Source organism: Asterias rubens, chromosome 20 (assembly GCF_902459465.1).
Source record: "Asterias rubens chromosome 20, eAstRub1.3, whole genome shotgun sequence".
NCBI lineage: Eukaryota > Metazoa > Echinodermata > Asteroidea > Forcipulatida > Asteriidae > Asterias > Asterias rubens.
Window position 1 is genome coordinate 1,469,261 of NC_047081.1, and position 21,825 is coordinate 1,491,085.

The 21,825-nt window shown below is 38.7% G+C and overlaps 1 protein-coding gene across 3 annotated transcripts in view; it reads right to left on the reverse strand.

Annotated features, from left to right (window-relative positions):
• LOC117303642 (disks large homolog 5-like) overlaps positions 1–21,825 on the reverse strand; it is a 50,640-nt gene that overhangs the window by 24,035 nt on the left and 4,780 nt on the right. For 2 of the 3 annotated variants that reach the window (XM_033787873.1, XM_033787872.1), the window contains exon 1: positions 5,137–5,414. Coding sequence is in view for 1 of the 3 variants with exons in the window: in XM_033787874.1 (XP_033643765.1) it covers positions 21,570–21,629 (60 nt within the window). In the remaining 2 variants the exon portion in view is untranslated. Of the gene's footprint in view, positions 1–5,136; positions 5,415–21,569; positions 21,630–21,825 lie in introns of those variants that run through there. The other variant, XM_033787874.1, reaches the window with a different exon arrangement.

Here is a 21,825-nt window from a genome sequence, read left to right on the forward strand (position 1 = left end):
TTACGGTATCCGAAGCCTTCAAAGGCATTAATTTTGAGCACTTCTTTGATTTGAATCTATTTATATGATCTTATCTACCATGTAACTGATCCATCTTGCAGTGGTTTCCAGGGCAACATTTGTTCCACCACTAAAGGAATCATGGGCAGAACCCTGCCACTTCCCCTGATGCCCAAGGGGGCATGACATGTAATACACGATGTAGGAATAATGGGTTTGTTTTGGTTGGGTGGACCAATCCCCCCTCAAATTTCACTTCCATCACGCCCCCAAACATAATGAATCAACCATATCAACTGCCACTGTGTCAACATTAATTAAGAATGCACCATTAGCTAATTTACTCCCCACCAAAAACGTATTGACGCCTCTTCAAATAAAGCTTGGTCCCATACAGTAATTATACATAATATCGCAAAAGCAGAATATGGTAACAATGTTTACAGGGTAGCCATAGCAACGAAATCACCTCACTGCATTTTTCAGTAACCATGCAGGTAGACTTGAGCGCCAGACAATGAAGAACAAAAAATGTACACTCCAGCAAAAAATAAAAGAGAGATAAATTGGGGGAAAATAACGAAAAGAAAACCACAGGATTTCAGGGCAAATTTGTGTGGATCATTATATTATTCGACTTTTGAAACATCTTTCAAAGCATATACATGTAAATTCTTCTCATAACTAATGCTGTCAAAGGCAGTGTGTCTCTTATAAAACACAGACTGAAGGTAAAGAAGCTCCCTCGGCTTTGCACGATTTCACACGAAGCACATACGCCATGTCGCCGCAAACTTGCAACAAGGTCTTATAAAAAAGTACCTCATGGCCAATTTAGCACGATCGGACATTACTACCTCAACTTGAAAGCATGGAAGGAAGAATTGCTCGGGATAATTGGTGCTTGTATCAACTTGACGCAGAGCGAGACTTGAATACTAATTTGATCACTGTAAAAATGTAGGTTACGTTAAATGTAAAAGAGCAAGTCTAAACTTAAAACATAATAATAGGTTACTTGGCCAATGGCTGCAGTGTAGAAATGTTAGCGTTTAGCCACTAACCCTAAGTCCTGCCATGCCTGTAGTCTAGTATTTAAACCCCACAAGCAAACAAAACCTACAGTCTAGTGTTTAACCCCACAACCAAACAAGTCCAGCAGTCTAGTGTTTATACCCCCATCACACCAAAGTCGTTCTCACTACGTTCTAAAACATTAAGTCTCAAGACGATGGCAATGTGCGCAGCGAGGATGGAGCGAGCAGGGAATGCGATGGTTGAGTGATAGTGTGAATAACAATGTCTTGCACCAAGACTACATTTTTCAGAACATAGTGAGAACGAGTTTCGTGTATAACCAAACAAGTCCTACAGTCTAGTGTTTAAAGGCAATGTGCATGTTTGCTAATTGTCTAAGACCAGTGTTCTCACTTGGTGTATCCCATCCTAACCATAAAATAACAAGCCTGGAAAAATTGGGCTCAATTGGTCATCAAAGTTGCGAGAAAATGATGAAAGAAAAAACACCCTTGTTGGAAGAATTTGTGTGCTTTCTGATAGGAATAAAAGACTTTTAGCTAGAAGTCTTTTAATATTTTAGTGAGAAAATTACCCCTTTCTCTAAAACTACGTTACTTCAGAGGGAGCCGTTTCTCACAATGTTTTATACTATCAACAGCTCTCCAATGCTTGTTACCAAGTCAGTTTTTTAGTTAATATTTGTTTTGAGTAATTACCCTGAACGTGTACCTTCCCTTTAACCCCACAACCAAACAAGTCATTCAGTCTAATTTTAACCCTGCAACCAAACAAGTCCTGCAGTCTAGTGCTTTTTTTCATAATATCTCTCTACTTCTCTATGTACATCGTTCCAAGCAACGCTTTAATGAACTTTTAATTAACAAATGAATAAAAACAATATATCTGACATTAGCGTTCACCGGAAGGTAAAAACTCTCCGCCGTTTCTTAATAAAGTTCATGAACATTGGTCTGATTAAAAATGAAAAGCAATTAAAACACTGCTGCTGCCCAGACATGTTTAATATTTCATATTGATTGATTATCAGCTCCTAACACAAAATTAATGAAAGTTATTACCAGCGCAATGAGGTCCTAGACACGTACTTGAAAGCATTGAACGTTAAATTTCAGATGTGGAGGGGTTCTCATGTGAAGGAATTGTATGCGTTTGTTATTTTTATTTCCAATGTAGCCGTTTTCAAAACAAACACTCAATTACTGAATTGGTTTGCTTCATTTTTTTACGAGTAGACGAGGATTATTAATGTCTAACGGTTTAACTTTTCATATTAAAAATAAAACAAGAAAAAACACCCCCCCCCCCAAAAAAAAAAAATAATAATAATAAAATAACTAAATAAAAATAATAATTGTTTTTACACAAGAATAACATCTATTAAATTGTTGTGGTAAACGTTGCTAACACATCTAGGATTCAAACTGCCTCTAGCCACCGAGCTAGCTTGGTGGCTAGTGGCAAGACATCTGCTCTAGCAATGCAAAGGTTGTGGGTTCCAACCACACCCGAGTGATTTGCCTGTGGTGTTTTTGGTTATCACAGAACTCGAGAAATGACTGAGTGTTTAATACACATCGATGTGAGGGTAAAAACAAATTATATTCCTTATCCCCCTAATGCAAAAATAACATCAAATGATTGAATATAAACACCAATCCTTTATAATCTACACATTTTAAATTGGGGGTGGCTGGTGAGTCAAAACAAGTTCGGGGAAAAAATAAAAAAATAAATAAAAGTAAATAAATAGTCAAAATGTTATTTGGTTAAAGGCAGTGGACACTATTGGTAATTACTCAAAATAATTATTATCATAAAACCTTTCTTGATTACGAGTAATGGGGAGAGGTTGATAGTATAAAACACTGTGAGAAACAACTCCCTCTGAAGTGACGCAGTTTCTGAGAAAGAAGTAATTTTCCACGAATTTGATTTCGAGACCTCAGATTTAGAATTTGATGTCTCCAAAGAAAGCACACAACTTCGTGTGACAAGGGTGTTTTTTTCTTTCATTATTATCTCCCAACTTCGACGACCGATTGAGCTCAAACTTTCACAGGTTTGTTGTTTTATGCATACAGTATGTTGAGATACAACAACTGTGAAGACTTTTCCTTGTTTGACAATTACCAATAGTGTCCAGTGTCTTTAAAGCATGACTTTATTCCTACATCTCCACCAACCGCCCCCCCCCAAAAAAAAAAAAAGTGTTCAACGCCTTGAGCACTGTTCCTTTGAAAATCTTTCACTCCCCAAAATGGGATACAGTGGTCTTACTCCGCTGCTGAAATCCAATCCTTGGAGTATTGTGAGCTACTTGCCAGTTAATGTCATAGCATGAAAGGAAATACTTACAAACGTGCCCAACAGGCTGCCAAAATTGGGTCATGTGGAGGTATTTTTTTGGGTGACACTTATCCATGTTTTACGCCAGGGAGATTTTAGGAGGAAACTGATTGCACATAGTTTAAAGCCATTATACACTTTTGCAACAGAAAAAAAAAAAGGGTTCTTAAATTTAAAAATAACTTTTACAGGGTTTACAGAAGGTAATGGTAAAAGACTTCTCTTGAAATATTATTCCATGAAATGCTTTACTTTTTGAGAAAACATTAAAACAATTATCAGTTCTCGACATCGAGAATTACAGATTATAATAAACACATGTCATGACATGGCGAAACGCACGGAAACAAGAGTGGGTTTTCCCGTCATTTCTCCCGACTCCGATGACCGATTGAGCCTAAATTTTCACAGGTTTGTTATTTTAATATAAGTTGTGATACATACACGAAGTATGGGCCTTTGGACAATACTGTTAAATGAAAGTGTCCAATGGCTTTAAAGGGAGAGTATTTTTTATCCATGTTTTTTTTTCCCAGTAAAACTAACCTGCGGAAAATTTCATATTTTTAAGATATGGCCGCGTTTACAGGATACAATATCACCAAGCGGTTATCCGGCCTTGAAATAACCAGTAACACCCACAACAATTGCCGTAGTTTCTCAGATTCAAATTTTGGGGATACAAATTTATATCTTTTCCTGTATAAAACCACGTTACTTCAAAGTGAAATGATTCACAATTATTATTTTTTATTTAAAATTTAAAGTAAAAAAACCTCAAGTAAATAAATCCTGTACTGGTTGCAAATTATCCAGCCTTGTTAAATTTGTCCAGCCTTGCTTAGTAATGCTGTATATATTACATGTTTCTCACTTTCATTACCTTTTGATTAAGATACCTCCTTCATGAATATTTATAAATGTCCAACTCCAAAAGGTCATTCCGTGTTAATACATAATTAATGCCAATTTCTTAAGTGGCGAAAGTTACATAACACAAATTTCAGGAGAGTGCTGGACGTATGGGTAGCAATTATGACTGGACGGCGCTTTTTTTTAAATAGAGGTACATCATGTAAATGATTTCATACGCACAGTAACAAAGGTTTGCTGTGTGTATAATTTATTTAAACCATGGCTGAAATTTAAATACCAATCAATATGTAATTAAAGGTGCACATGGATGATCATTTTGGTTCATCGTATCACAAATGTGTGTACTATAGTGCGGCAACAGTAACTCACGTCCAATATATTTATAGCTACTCCTACAGGCAGAAATTCATTGCATTGCATGCAGTGAAATTTGATTCAGCCTTACAAATTCTGTACAGTAGTAGTAAATTAATAAGCAAATACTGCTGAACCCTACCAAAAAAATAACCCCCAAAACCAAAAAACAACCAATAGATAAATAAATAAATAAAAACAGGAAAATCTCAAAATATTTTTAAAAAACACAGTGAGTTTCTGGCTTTAGTTTGGAACAGCTGTCTTTAAAACAGAACTGAGAATTCTCATGAATTCCAAAAATCTACTATGAGGTAGTAGAATATGAAGCAAGACAGTTCTCTAAAGAACATAATCTATCTATTAAAAAAATATAAAAAAATAGTTAAAAAATAAAAAATCAATATATCAATATACCTCTCAAAGTACAATTAAAAGCATTAAAAAGCATTTAACTCAGTCAACCCAAAAAAAATTTAACCATCATTTCGACAGAAACATTCTGTTTTTTTTACGAACCCATCACTCCAGCCCCTCTCAAGAGTTCTCTCAGACGTCTCCCGAGCAACCAACACAAACCGACGACAAATCTACCAAGCAACGGCCGAAACTCCCACCACTAAAAAAAAACCATGAATCAGTAAACTCCAGTGGGTCTCCGACGAGTCTAAGACGTTTGTGGTGGACCGCCGCGCTCATGAATGTAGCTCGACCATGCACTGCATCCTCAGGCCGACTCTCTTATCTGACTGAAGCTTAAACCATCCCCCACCGATGGCATCCGACGATGTAAGAACTTTAATAAAGTCCGACTCAGGTGTGCAGCCTCTCCGAATGCATCCGTGGTTAGGACGAGAAGCTGCTCATAGTCTTGACGATAATTCCCTAGTGGGTCGTTGGGTAGCTAGTAGTGTGACGCACCCTCGCTTGCTCCAGATGCAGCAGTCATCTGAATGGATCGATCCATTACTGGGTGAACGTGTACACACGTTTATCATGTTGGGTTTTAATGAGAATTCATCACTGGCTGGATGGTGATGGGGAGGAGGAGGGGGGGGGGAGGGAGGAGGGGGGGAGGGTTGAGGGGTCCAGTTTACTGGAATGATGTAATGGATTGACCCACTATTAACAGTATATCTTGACTCTGATTCCAATATTCACGTGGTGGCTGTAATAATGGGTTTATTTCAATATTCACGTGGTGGCTGTAAAAGTTTATAATGATTACAGTATATCTTGGCTCTAATGATTCAGGCATAACTTCTTGCATAAAATAATAGGTTGGTTTCAAAATTCACGTGGCTGTAAATGTACTGTAAGTTTATAAAAACAGTATATCTCGACTCTAATGATTCGAGTGTCACTTCTTGAAAAAAATAACGGGTTTGTTTCCGACATTCACGTGGCTGTAAATGTACTGTAAGTTAATAAAAACATATATCTTTATCCCCGATGCAAATTTAACATCTCTTCTTATAACATAATTATATCTTGGCCCAAATGATTCGAGCATCCCTTTCTTGCGTAAAATAAAGGTTTTGTGGCTGGTGTGGCTGGAAGTTTAGAAAAACAGTATATCTTGACTGTAATGATTGCAGCGTCACTTCTTGCATAAAATAATAGTTTTTTTTCTAACATTAACATGGGCACGTAAATGTACTATAAGTTAATAAGCAGCAGTTATTGAATAAGTTGACACGTTTATGGATGACTGTACTATGATTCAAACACAAGTTAGGTTTTAATCACGGCTCAAATTGAGGGGATTACCCACAAGACTGCAGGGCATGTACCTCTTTTTTTCCCCTAGACCAGACTTTAATTTATAAGACCAGGGGTGGATTTCACAAAGAGTTAAGACTAGTCTTATTTCGAGTTAGGACGAGTTACTCGTCCTAACTTAGGACTAGCCACACGTTTTGTATATCTTCTAGGACTAAGTCCTAAGTCCTAACTCTTTGTGAAATTGGCCCCAGGGGTTAGTTTCACACAAACAGCACCTTAGCACAAAAAATATTGCTTATCAGAATAAGGTTACCAGCCAAACTACTAAGTGCTGTATATCATTTGTGACGGGTACCCTGCAGATATTTGCTCTACAGAAAAATATGCTGAGCATTTTTTCTCTGCTTCTGTTCTCCATAAAATTTTGCCCCAGATATGAACTCCGAGTTTTCGGATTGATAGAAAATTTATGTTTCAACAATGACTAACACAATACTTTGTCCTCGAACGAATTGCTTTTCATAAAAAATATGCTGAATGTGCCGTGTACATATTTATGAAAGCGTAGCTTTTGCCTGGGCTTCATTTCATTTGGATAATAAGCCAATAGAATAATTTATTGCAACGCCTGGCGTGAACTACAAACAATTTTCACTCCGAGACAAATATTCCTCTCGTAACAATTTAATTACTTAAAATGGACCTCGGTAATGCATCACCCTAGTTACTTTAGTCCCTCAATATGAAGACGTCAAAAATTTAAATTAAAGTGTCACGAAGGTTTTATATATTTGTAACTTACAATTTTTGTATTATTAATTAATTAATTCATTCATTAATGGTTATTCTGTGAAGAAAAAAGAATTCCCATGAAACTAAACAGAGATATATTGATTAGCTTTAATGAGTTGGAAGAATGTGTACCAGCTAAGCAGGTGATGAGATACCAGGCAAAGTGGGCCGGCCAACTCAATATGGATTGCTGTTTTTTAATGATTAATGTAGGATTGGAAGGGGACCTAGTTAAATTTTTTTCAGCAAATAAAATTGCTGAGTGGTTTTAATGAGATAAATGGCAGGGACATAAAGAATGATGTTGACTGATGTTTTTCGACCACTTGTGAAAGTATAAAATGTACGGTTTGTTTGACCGGTGTGTATAATAAAAAGCACAAATAATTGGTTAAGTGGTTTGTTTTTTCGTAGGTTGACTTTTGTTGTATGGGATTGAAGGCATTGCATGGTGAGGTATAAATTTGTTTTGAAATTTGGTTTGTTGTGTTCGAATCTATAATCATGCTCACTATAGTTTAAAGCTTTTTTTTTTTTTTGGGGGGGGGGGGGTGGGGCGTAATGAAGAAATTCTGACTTCCAATTCAATTGAAAAACACATGACCACAAGGCTTGTCTATTCCTGAGTCAACTGGGACAGAGCTACATAGAGTTGATGGCATGAGGTCCCGTGGTCCAGCATTAAATTCGAGTCCTGTCATTTGCATCTTGCAATCTGGGAGATTTTATCCAACAATCAGGGAGATATTTAGAATAAACATTCAGCATAACGGGGAAAAGCTTTCCATGATTTCCACATTCAGGGAGATTTCCAAATTTTCTCATAAAAACCATAGACTTACAGGTATTTGTTTATTTTCAGGGAAGTTTCTGCAGATTCAGGGAGAGTTGGCAACTCTGTCCTGTTTCTACTCAATACTTTTTAAACATTAAAAATAATTAAAGAGGCTCAGTTGAAAATCTGTGAAAGCAATAAGATCAAAAACCAGTATCAGAAATCTTTCATGAGGGTTTTTGGTCATCTTGAGAGTTCTAGAGTTCAAGGAATTTTTCAAGAGCACTTGTCAGAGAGAGAGACAGATCAATAACTAACATTTGTAAGACGGAAGGATGCAATAATTCTTCGCTAACAATAAAAAAAACAACACCAGAAATCAGAAGAAAAAAAGAAAAAAAATCCACTTTGTAACACAGAGGGTCGCAAGATATTCTTCGCTGACACTCAAAAAAAAAAAAAAATCTGAAATCTGAAAAAAATTCACTTTGCTGTTTAGTGATTTCGAGATCGGACAAAAATCAATGGATGATGTTACGAGGTGTGCAACGTCCAGCGACCTAGAGGGACGCGGAGTACTGGTGAAACAAAAGACACAGTCAATAAAGCATAGTGTGAAAGCTGGTGACTCATCGTGGTGCTATCACCTTGGTGTCCAGGACTCAGGTAATATCACGTTCCTTAAGAAAGAGCGAAAGAGAGAGAGAGGTGAATGGCGGAGCCTCAGCTCTTCAGTCTTGATCTAGATCCGAGTTGATGAGTGGACTGTAAATAGACCAGATCGGATGGCCAAGGGGTGCGTTGGGTAACAACAGGAAAGTCACCGGGGTCGGATTACCCTTGGCCTGATTGCGATGGATGCCAAGGTTGGGACAGGTGTGTGTTGTGCGGTGCAGAGTGCTAAGACTGACCCCTCGCTCGTCAAAAGTCAACAATAAAAAAAACTTCCTAACGGTACTCGACATCAGCTCAAATACATCGTTGTCAATTTAGATGCTCTGGTTTCACATAAAAAAAGTTACATTATAATGTTTGCGAATCTCTCTTCACTAAGGCTCTACGTAAAAAATAAAATCCCTGCACTATTTTCATCCTGTTCACATGACGCTCAGAACACTGAGCCATCTAGCCCTAATCTTGGCAGTGTTCCTATTTTGTCAAATCTTTGTTCAGGGGGTCCCAATCAGAAGCCATATGTTTTTTTTCTTTCAGCAGAACAATTTCATTTCTCAGAAAATAACATTTCAGTCTTTATTAAACTCATGTTTTTATAGAATTTAAACAACACATTAAAGGCAGTGGACACTATTGGTAATTATCAAAGACTAGCCTTCACAGTTGGTGTATCTCAACATATACATAAAATAACTAACCTGTGAAAATTTGAGCTCAATCGGTCATCGAAGTTGCAAGATATTAATGAAAGAAAAAATACCCTTGTCAAACCAAGTTGTGTGCTTTCAGATGCTTGATTTCAAAACAAATATTGTATTCACAGCGCCTCTATTCTAACATTTTCAGAAATAGAAAGTTCAGCATGCTCAGTGGGCGATCATTCACGGGTCAACGTCGACCAGTAAAAGTCTAACCAATCTTCAAGGTCCTATTCTAGTACGACACATCCAACCCAAACTGACTCCAACACCTGCCCTTAAAACACAGAGAACGATGAAGGATCGAGGAAAACGTATCGTTGGAAGAGCAGGTGCCTCAGATCAAAGAACAGGGTAGATTGCAAATTCAAGAGGTGAAAGATAGTAGCATCTGAACGAGGGAGGGGGGGGGGGGTTGCGAAGACAATCCGAGCAGCAGACAAAACCGGTCGTTAACCATTTTAATTGGCATGTTTGTACACTGCTCGCAGGTGCGGTGTACGGGCGCAAATGGCGTCTTACGCGTATATAAGCTAATGGGTCAGTGTGCTTGGGTACGATTTCCACACTATGGTTGAACTTTTTGTTTTTCGCTGTTAAGGATGAGGAGACTTTTTTCTAGGTATACTTTAACGGTGACCGTCTAATGTTTTTTTTACACTGATAAACAATTCTGCAGGCTGGTACTTCACTTAAATTTCTGCTGGTTAGATACACACTACTTAAAGCTAAGCGTGTTTTAGCTTACATTTAGCTTGTCGAACTACTTACATGTAAGCACATAAGCACAATAAAACTATGCTTTTACTAGAACAAGGTTACCAGCTAAAATACCATGTCACACGTACAATCTTTACTGGTATCCTGCTAATTTTTTGCTTATAACTGAAAATTGGTGGCTCATAATATTTCTGCCTAAGCGCTGTTTGTTGTGCTAAGCTGCTGTTTGTGCTTAAGCAGCTCTCTGCAATTGGACCCTGAAAAGTAAATGCATATGGAGGAATGTTGTTTACAAACATTTGAACCCTATGTTGATATGACCTGCTTGTGTTGACAGTTCATTTGAAGCTTGACACATCTAGAACAAATACACCTGGCCACTCTTCTCCCTTTCTCAAGACAGTTGATGGTCTCTCAAATCCATGGGCCCATTTTCATAGAGCTGCTTTTAAAGCACAAAAGCAGCCAAGCACAACAACATTATGCCTACCAGGGTACGGTGACCAGCCAGAATACCATGTTACATGTTCCATCTTTGACTGGTATCCTGGCTATTTTTGCTTATATCAGTAGTTACTTTAAAAGCAGTATTGTGCGCTTTTTCAGCATGTACATAGATTTAGGCAACTCTCTTGAAAACATTGCTTTGTGATGTTAAACAAATTTTCTCTCAAAAACTTGACGACTAATGAAGCTGAAACTTCTAAAGGTAAACTATATTACATACATGTATACATCTTCATTCACAGTGGGTAGGGATTCATGTAATGGCAAAAAAACTTGATCTACAAGAGGAATAAAAACCCTGTAACACAAGCGAACGATTTCTCATTGCCCATAGTAACTGGGCCAATCGGACTACCTCCACCTTGAAGCAACTCCTTGATAATAAACCGACCTATTAAACAGCTGTCATTGGGTCTTGCGGACTAATCAAACACAAGAACCTCCCCCCTCCCCCCCCCCAAACCACCCCAAGCCTTATGTGTCCGTAGATCCTCAACGAAGAAAAAAGCGTCAGCGGTTCAATCACAAAGTGTCTCGCTCAAGGATAAGTTGGTGTTGGAATTGCAGGATTAAAGGGATAACACCGGTTTCTAATAATACACCAAAGGTTCTCCCTCATTCACAAGCTATCGCAACGGGCCGATACATGCGATTTAATGAATTAGGGCCGAAATGCAAAAACATTTTTAAATTTAGAAATTTAAATTTAATTTTTTTTTTGGGGGGGGCAGGACGTCTTAAGATGAAATTCAGAAGAAAAAAAAGGGGAAAACCCTTTAGAATGCCCAAGATTGCACAGTACGGCTTTGAAAACCGAAGATAACCACAGAGTAGAAAACATTAAGAATAAACCCTTAAGATTTGAATCGGGATAAAGAATAATAATTTTAGCTTTTAGAGCAGTGTCTTACCAAAATTAAAAAAAAACCTTAAGAGTTCAATTCTATTCTGTTGGAATGGATTAGATACAATGATACAAAACAAATACTATCAATAAAAAATTATCAATTACAAAAAGTAAATCACAACTATTTAATTTCTTGTATACATGTGCATGATAACCTACATGTAATGAGATTTGACAGGTTCATTGCATATTCTTGAGAAAAAAAAGTACAGGAATTAACGCATTCTTTTTCAAAATTATCTTACATCGAGACCTGCTCTTTAAGGCTGGATCGACGAGTACTAATCATCGCCACCATATTGCCTCCCGCTAACAGTGCAACTGAAAGTGTTACAATACGTAATTACTCCAACACCTCTATCATTGCTTTTTGGAGGTTTTTCCCGAGCTCGAACCAAAATTATTTTTCCCCTTTTTGTTATATAATTATCCAGCGATGGATTTCCCAAAGTGGATCTCCTTCGGACCGGAGCGCTGCGGATAATGAAATTGTAAGAGTCTGGAGAAATGAACTCATCTCAACCCACAGGATGTGTTGATAAATCGTATTAAAGAATGATTTTGTTTCTACCCCTGTGGTTTAATGAACTCATCACTTTCAGAGGGCAGGCTTCGAAATGACCCACAGCACCCACAGCAACTGCTGCGGTGCTTTTGTTGTTGTGCCCAGGTCTGTATGCTTCGTTTTTGAAAGGGCAAGGGCACCAAGGCATTTTCTCCTTGGTAAAGGGCATCCTATGAGGAAATTGTACCTTTCTACTGGAGCATTTCATGGGCACCAAGGCAATGACCAGGGGGCATGGAGGCAATCGCCTTGGTTGCCTCCGTGAAGTATCAGGCCTGGGTGCCCTTAGCTAAGTTCCAATACAAATTTACATTACCTCATAGAAGAAGCCCCGTACCACATCTCATGCATAAACATGAGTCAGAAAATAGGTCAAAACCATCTCATGCATAAACATGAGGCAGAAAAAAATACATCAAACCATATTTCACAAAATTTCAAGGGATGTTTTTTATTATAAAAAAAACATAACAAGAACAATTTTTTTTTGAGCGTTAACAAGATTCTAGAATGCAACTGTCCGGCTGCACACCTCATGCAAAATAATTGCATAAACTTCCATCCATAATCTACCAAATACCTAATCCACAGACTATCAGTTTTCACTCCACCTGCAAGCTTCTTTCCCTACATATAAAATATTCATCTCAACCATCTTTCCCTCATCATCAAGACCCTCTCCCAGAAGTGTCGGCGATAAAAACTCAAGAACCTGATTGGTCACGAGTCCGCTGGGAGCACGCAACGCGAGAGCATGTACATTTATTATCGAGGGCGCAGCAGGTCTCTGATGTCACAAGGGTTTATTTCATGAATATTTAAACGGTGTCAGGATACAAGCTCGGAGCCGGCAGAGTCACCGAGTGACTTGGTGACTGTCCAGTGGTCTCTGGGGGACGGTCTTAGGATCTGCATTCGCCATCTCTGATAAAAATTAGTATTGCCGAAGATGATTTTGTTTTCTTCTTTTTTAACCTTACAGTGAACAAGAAGCTAGTAGTACGGATAAACTACAGGTAGAGTTAATAAATTGTGAGCAGGGGCATGTTCATAAGAATTTTGTAAATTCTGGTTTTGAAAGACTGGGGTGATTGGGCTACAACGGCAGAAGCAGGTAGTGAGTTGCAGGCCTGATATTTCACGGAGGCTACAAAGGCAATTGCCTCCATGCCCCCTAGTCAATGCCTTCTGGCCCTTGAAATGCTCCAGTAGAATTTTAAAATGTCCTCATAGCGGTGCCCTTTACCAAAGAGAAAAAGCCTGGGTGCCCTTGCCCTTTCAAAACAAAAAGCATACAGGCCTGACAATGTTCCCTTCAAATCAGCATTACCTTGACAAAAAAACCAATCCATAATTACCTCATAGGAAAACAACTCCAACCCCAACAGAACATCAGCATGAAGACTTTCAAATGACGAGATTACGATAAATAATATTTCCCCCCTCGCCTATCTCAAATGTTTTCACCAACTAAAAGGATTTTCTGATGAAGAAAAAAATGCAAGTGACTTAGCTCTACGTGACCCACGGCAATAATTTGGATTATGATCCAACGAAAAGCCCCCCCCCCCCCCATCGCTAATTCCCTGTTCGATGTAGGGTACTTGATATAAGCTCCACAACAAAATATCTGTGGGCGAAAACGCTCTGTCAGGGGGTTTGTGTTCATGTTAACGAACCTCCTACCGTCTCACATTTATGTAGTTTTGCGAGGTTTATAGCATGAATAAGAATTTGTTATAGGCAATTGCAATACAAATGAAACGCCAAAGGCCCATTCCGTGAAGCTGTTAAGCAGGACATTTTTGCTCAGCAAAGAAGTTGCAGGGCACCAGTCAAAGCAATGTGAATAATATGGCGTTTTGGCTGGTAACCAATTTCAACTTGAAGCAAGATATTTACAGGCTTACCAATTTTAAGAAATTAGAAACTGATTTACAGAACGATTGCAACATCACACATTAATGGTTTGAAAGCTCCAAGAGCATAAATTTGACACACGTTACAGATTTATTTTGAGATATATTGTTCAATATCGAACACTCTTTCCTTATCCAAGGGCAGACTTAACAAAAAACAAGGAACAACACTTTGATAAATGAAATGGCGCTTTCCTGAAGACCCTACGGTCCTGTGCAACTCCCCCCCCCCCTAAATTCAAGCCCTGACTGTCTTGGATTGTCATGAAACTTCAAGAAAAATTAAGTTTTTTGTCAGACTGTCGAAATTTCCATCTTCTTTTAAAATGTAACCCTCCCTCCAAACAATCGCTGAAGACTTTTAAAATATTCCCTCGCCCCTGCGGACAATCAGCATAGCACTGACAAGGGTATTCAAAAACACTACATTATAAGACAATTTTGAGGCCTCGGAACAACCAAAAATAACTTCATCCACAATAAAAATGGGTCGTGACATTTCCTTTCTGCCCTCCGGACAAAAAACATCACCGTCACTAACTTCCCAAACGAAACTGCAGGTTTAATCTTCTAGATAATAATACAGTTGCCGATAAACTTCCAAACCCGACACAAAACCCCCGCCTCAAAAAAGTAATAAATGTTATCGTAATGAGATCTCTTGTTTTAGTTTGCCCCTCGGTCTAAAAGTTTCCATTTCCAAGTTGATGACATTGCAATTTGACGAGAAATTAGTGGCTTTATCTTTCTTCTGGTTAACTTAAATGAAAAACCAGAGAACCCTGTGAGACAAACTCGAGACGTCAGCGTCAGAGACTCTCTTGTTTTGCCCCGTGGATGATAGTTCATGTTTCCTACCATCGCTGACTTTTGCAAATTTATTTTTCAGCTTATCCGCACTCCAATCAACTTCAGACCTGGGTCCAATTTCATAGAGCTGCTTAAAACAACCGATTTTGTCCTTACTGTGCGATTTTCCATTTCATAGCACTGCTAATCGCAAGCACACGAAAAGGCATGCTTCTGGTGCTTACTGTACGGAAATGATTGTCGAAGCAAATGCAATTCCATGGTGGACTCGAAAGCTTGCCTCCTCATTTTCTTGCTAACCTGTGAAATACGCTAACGCTTAAGCAAAACTTTCTGCTACAGGTAAGCACGAATATTTGCTTACCGTTATAACAGGCCTGATACTTTACGGAGGCAACAGAGGCGATTGCCTCCAGGCCCCCTGATCATTGCCTTGGTGCCCTAAAAATGCTCCACTAGACATTTAAAATTTCCTCATTCAGGGTGCCCTTTACCAAGGCGAAAATGCCTTGGTGCCCCTGCCCTTTCCAAAGTCGGCAAACAGGCCTGCATTAAGCAGCGCTATGAAGTTGGCCCCATAAAGAAAAACCACCTCACATTATTACAACAACAAGATGGAGAGAGAGCAAAAGCAATTCTTGTCCTTGTTTGCCCTGTGGAAAGTCTGTTATCTCTAACGATCACTTTGCAATGAAATACACCGTCTTCCAATTTGTGCCTCGTCCTCCATCCAATAAACTTCAAATCAGAAAAAAACCCACACCAAAACGAGACGTTTTTCCTTTCTTGCCCTGTGCAAGAATAGTATCTTCCTTCATCGAAGCTGGAACGACGAGCTGTAATTTCATCGTGATGGCCGGTTGCCGAGGAATTACGTTAAGACTTTTCAGCCCTTGAGGACACCAGACAAATTCGAGTGATTGGGGAAGCAGATGTTTTTTTTCTCCCCCTAACCTGTATACCCTAGTTTCGCTGAATTTCCACTGGCGATGGTTAGACAAAAAGTGTGTGCAGATACTGAGCGAATTAAAGTCGTATAACAGTTGCAAGAAGAGCGGAATAACTCTAGGAAAATTGTCCTTGGGACGCCTGAACTAGAATGCAGTAATTGTGATGCAAGGAAATTCACTGTTGACAGCGCCCTCTTGCTGTTAGAAATACGGTCAATCGGAAACACAATGTCATTGAGTTATGTGGGTGAACCATTGGGAGGTGGGTTAGCTTGGCCCAACACATGCAGGCTACCACTCTACCAGTTGATTTGTCTTAGCAGTACTGATTCCAGCAAATTCAACTCACATCATGATATCAAAGTCAGTTACGAACAGGACCAAATTTCATTATATTGTAGCTGTTTAACAGCTCATATTTTGTGCTTACTGCGCTATTAGCAAATATGGCACAAGAGCCATGGATTCGAACCCACACTCGGCTGCTGACACCACCAGAGCTTGGATTGGGTGAACTACATGTAGACCACTCAGCCACGACATGCCACAGTTGTTATCAAAATAATAATAATAATACTGGGCATTTATATAGCGCTATACTAAGGACAGAGCCCTGTACAGGAGACGAGGACAAAACGAAAAACAAACGAATCAGGATTGGTTGGGGTACAGAAATGACTATAGGAAGCTTTTGAATACAGGCAAGGAGATTGCTTCTCTCAATTGTTATTTAATTGATAAACACAAGAGCACCAAACTTGTCCCGTCGTGAGTTTACTGGCCCAAGGCTACAATCACTGGCCTCGGACCTGGATTCAAAGCCCTGGAAGAGATTGTGCCAGTTTGTCAGGGACCACCATACGTCATCATTTCACTTGTTTGATAAAAAAACCCGTTCATAAAAACTCTCCCGAGCTACAAATCTCTTTAAAAGAAGAGGATGCCTTCCGACCTTCCATCAAAGGAAAATTGGTTTTCTAATCCAATATATACCGATTGTCTACATTACAATACGAGTAGATGAATGCATGGATACGAAGGACGACCTTTTACAAGGAGTGCCATTTGCGTTCATTAAACGAGAAAATCAATTTCCCCCAACTCGGTACTGCGAAAATCGGACTAACTCGAGACGAGGTCGGACGATCTGGGCTTCAATTATTTCCACAAAAATCTACAGGTGATTGTGATGAGATGGTCGACTCGGATGAATGGGCTGGTTCCGGTCATTGAACCATATGACTATGAGTTTCAGGGAGACTGGTCATGGCACGGCCACTAAAGGTCTTCCCCAAGTGATTAAGGAAAGACAAAGCAAATTAAAATCAATAGTCTTGGCTCAGCTCATTAAGGGATTTGTTGATTGAGTTTTCATCTTGATAAATGAGGTAGAATAGATTGTGTCAACACTGTCTGCTTGTAGAATTCAAAGCATTCTGTTAAAGGCAAAGTATACCTTTAGCTTTTGGACTGTTCGATTGTGTTCATCCTAACTAGATGTAACTAACCTGTGAAAGTTTCTTTTAAAAAGGGTAGTAGTGTTTTTGAGATATTGCCAACAAATCTGGAATAGATGTTCAAACAATCCTCTTTGAAGTTATGTAATTTTAGAGAAAGAGATAAATGTTCACCCCAGAAATTTGAATCTGAGAAAGGCTTCAGGCATAATTAAATAAGTAATAAATAACAAAATCAGGTAAAAAATAAAATAAAAAATTTGGTACAAATGATTTACAAATTATTATGTACAGCTTTGACTAACTCAGTTAACCCTGTAAAACCCAACACTCGTACATGTACAGGGAATAATTCAAGTACAACACACATGTACATTGCTTGCTTCTGCCGAGTGAAAAGCAATAGCCCCCTCAGTTGACAACAAACTAAAAGTCATCTTGTCACTGAACAAAGAGGCAGCAATTGCTTGGCGCCATCTATTGACCAAAAATAAACAGTCCACATTGAAATATAAGTTCAACAGCACAAACTCACTCATTACATCAAGGTACTAAAATACGTGTGAATAATGAAAATACAATCATTGTGCAGACCACCACAAAAATTCTATCTTTGTTTTTGTTTTTTCATTCCTAAAAATGATACCATCAATAATTATGTCCTTATGTTTTTTTATTTTATCTTATGTTCGGAAGAAAAATATTGACACCACTTGACTCTGGTTGACCTGCTCTAGACAGCAACAGTAGAATGTTCCTGGAAACACATTTTATTCGGTTCAAAGTCTACGAACGTGTGGTGATAGATTTCAGTGACCCGTACCAGCTGTTACTAAAACAACGGACGACAAATACATTCTGGTTGAACTTTAACAATACCTCAGACGTTGACGTAGCAATGTCGAATAATGACAAGGCGTTGATTTTTTTTGGGGGGGGGGGGGCAGGATAATGAAAAACTTCAAATCAAAAGAAGGTTTTTGTACAACTTAATGTAAACCTTCATCTTTAAGTCTGTTGTGTAATATGATGGTATACACAACAAATGTTGTTACCAATAACACATTTTTTGTGAAATGCAGCCTGAAATTTCATATTTGAGAGGGCAAAGCCATTTTCATTTTGCAAAGGACAGGCTCTTCCATTTTAAACACATGACTCACACAACCGATGAAGCACAAATCTTTGACAGGTTTGATATTTCAAGTATGACAGTGGATCACACAAAACATGAACACTGTCAAAAGAAATGCCACTTCAACATTTGGTCAGAACAAGGTCTGCTCAACCTGTTTGTTAAAAACAGACACTTCCAAATGAAGGTCTTATTTGCCCCAATTAAGGAAATAAGGGGGGGGGGACACTTAAAATAAAACAACATAAACAATTTACAATTAAATTAATCTTTTCAAAACTAAAGTCATTGTTACATTTCTCAATAAACAAGTAGGGCGCTGTTTCAAAAGAAAAAAAAAATACCTTCCAAATTTGACCAAACGTTGGCTAATAAAAAACCCTGCCCTCAGTGACCCAATTCCTCTTGAGTCGTCACCTTCTAAATGCGTTACCGGCGATGCGTGCACGCTTAGACAGTCACATACATTAGAGCGGGGACTCCAACATCCAAGGTCAAATTCAGTTCTCCGATTCACTCGCTTTCCAATAGATGGAGTCCTCATGAAAATGGACAACATTTACAAGTCTCTAAGCCCGATTTATACTTCCTGCGAATGCGATGCAAATTTTGGCGTCACAAATTAACAATAAACAATTCGGAATCTGAGTTGAGAAATGGTTGAGAAGTGCAGGGGTGCGTTTTGGCGGCTGTAACAAATAATTGTTTCTGACGTCATAACCAAAACGGTAATCGAGCTCACAACTCGGTTCGCAGAACCAATGACAAACAACCGAAACAGTTTTTGGTTACCGCCGCCAAAACACACCTTTGAACTCCTGCGAAACATTCTCAGCAAAAACAGAGCTGTGATGTCAAATTTTGCTTCGCATGAAGCATTTGCAGGAATAATGAACAAGGAATCCAACTTCCAAAATGTTTAAACCATGGGTTGACAGCAGCCCTGTCATATGACACTAATGCCAGAAAGGGGGGGGGGGGGGTGTCTACAATCAGACTTAATTCAAAGAAAAGATTGATAGTGTAACAACCTTTTTTTTTCCACAGTGGTACTACAATGTAATGTAGGAGTAGTAAAAAACCCACACATTCAATTCGAGCAAAGAAAGTACTTCACAATTTTGGATTCCTGGCGACAAACACAAAAGAAGTCTTGCTTTTATTGCCTGCAGTTTCATCTGAATCCGCCAACCGCTTAAATTTATTTTTGAGCGGTAAACCTAACACTTAAAAACAAACCAAAAAAAAGACGCCACAACATTGTAAAACATGCACTTCAATTTTATGTACGCATTAAAACTTTCAATGCATGAACAAAAAGTTTACGAAGACCTTTTTTTTAAAATGGCTTTTCATTTTCCTTGCTTTCCCAGGGTCCAGTTATGCAAATTTACAAATTATTTAATTCATTTTTGAGCGGTAAATCCAACACTTGGTTTTATGTACACATTAAACCTATCAATGCAAAACATTTTTGGAATTTTTTTTTTTTTTTCTTTCTCGATGGCTTTACATTTTTTTTCAAGCTTGACATTTATCTGGCTTCCCGGGGACAACTTACACCTTTTATAAAACAATGAAAAAGACACGATTTTGTGGACGGTAAACGTGTCAGCTGTATTGCAAAAGACCTTCAGCCTAAAACACTCTTTTATTCCAGTTCATGCACAACCCGTCATCCCGGTATTTAAAAAGAAAAAAAAGCTATTACGTTTTGAAAATATTGATATCGGTTGAAACGTGCACTGGCATAAAACGCCATCTGCCCTTGGCCTGAATGAATTTCTAAAATACGACCTTCTGATCAGAGACAACCACACACTCGCAGGAGCTAAATCATTTTTTTTTTATGCAACGTTCATCCATTACCCATTTGGGTGTAATGGCTTTTTATATATTTAATGGGAAATTTTCTATTTATTTCCCTTCCTCGCCAAGGCGGCTGGATGACACTGATATTATCATATGGTTTGTTTCTGTGATATGACTGGCAAATGATCAGACGATTCATTTTTCCCGACTTTAATATGACTAATTTTACCAGTATTCTACAAGAAACGATTCATTCACAATGGAGGATATTTTCCAATCTCCATGGAAATGAACAAAATGAGGCTAAATTGTTAAGTACCAAATTACTAGCAGATGGTTTAAACAAAATATAACAAACAGGGCCATTGAATAAGCCTTACAAATAGAGTCCTGGTGTGAAAACTGTGGATATTAGCTGTTGTTGTTTGATTTTTTTTATATATATATATATATTTTTTTTTGGGGGGGGGGGGAAGTATCTCGCTCACGGACACAAGTGTCAAGATCGGAACTCAAACCCCCAATCTGGTGATCAGACACACCAGAGCTTAAGTCAAGCCCTGCCAAATCCAAAACACTTAGCACCCAACATTCATGTAAAAGTCAGGCTAGGTCACTGATTTTTGATGAGCCTGCTGGGCTACCTTAGAGGAAAGTTCGACCGGCCAGCAATACTCAATTAGCTTCTATAGGTACACACCAGACGAGTGTCTGAACCAAGCACGTACATACTCGTGTGACGTGAGGCAAAAAGTACGAAATTGAATAAAGAACTCATTTCGGGGAAGGTTGACACCCCGACAAGAAAGGTCCTCTATACCGCCTTGACATCATTCACAATCCGGCCTTGCACTTTTAATCTAGGGCCATGTTCCCCTCCTTGTTATCTCGTATCCAGGAACAACCTGTTATTTCTGGAAAATGCAAACAAACATGATTCGCAGAAACTCCTCCAGGGATGGTCTCCGAGTTGACACAGCTTTCCCCCAAGTGAATTTCACAGAGAGGTCAGGCTAGAACTGGGATAAAGAAGGCGGACGTCCAAAGAACTGGTTTGCAAAGAAGGAAGGGGGGGGGGGGGGTTCTGGCCTGTTATTGTCGTGTTTGGTTCACTTTTGTATTGTCTGCTTTTGATAGGCTAGGGAAGTTTCCATATTGCCTTCGAAACTCGTGGGGTTGATGAAGGGGGTGCTGTGGGGAACGTCTGGGTGCTCATTGTGGGTGCTTTTGTGAGCGGCTGGGTACATGGGCGTGTTACGGTACTCTATCAATTGGTGGTTGAGATTCCTTGTAGACGAGTCAATCAGCCGGGTGACGTTTGATGAGATTTGAACACAGACAAACAAGCAAACGCAGAAAAAACACAACAAACACAATAAAGTTACATGTACAGTGCGTGTTCACACACACACACACACACAAAACAAATCGAATATTGAACAAAAAATTTGAAATGTTAGTAAGAAAAGGAGATTGGGATCTCAAGGAAGAATTTTATGACTTACTTCTTGGGTCTTCAACGTCCGACTCCGAGGTGTAGGAAGACACCGTCGATTGCGATGAGCCTGAAGCAATGAAAAATGAATTGCATGGTCAAACATTATATTAAATTGTGAATTTTTCCCACAAATTTAATATCTGAGTAGGATTTCTAAATTCTGTTGGAAGAGTTTTCCTTCGGTATCCAACAACCTGGATTTGTACTTTTCAGTATTTTTTCAAGAGTAATGATAAAGAAAAAAATTATATGAAAACCGCTGA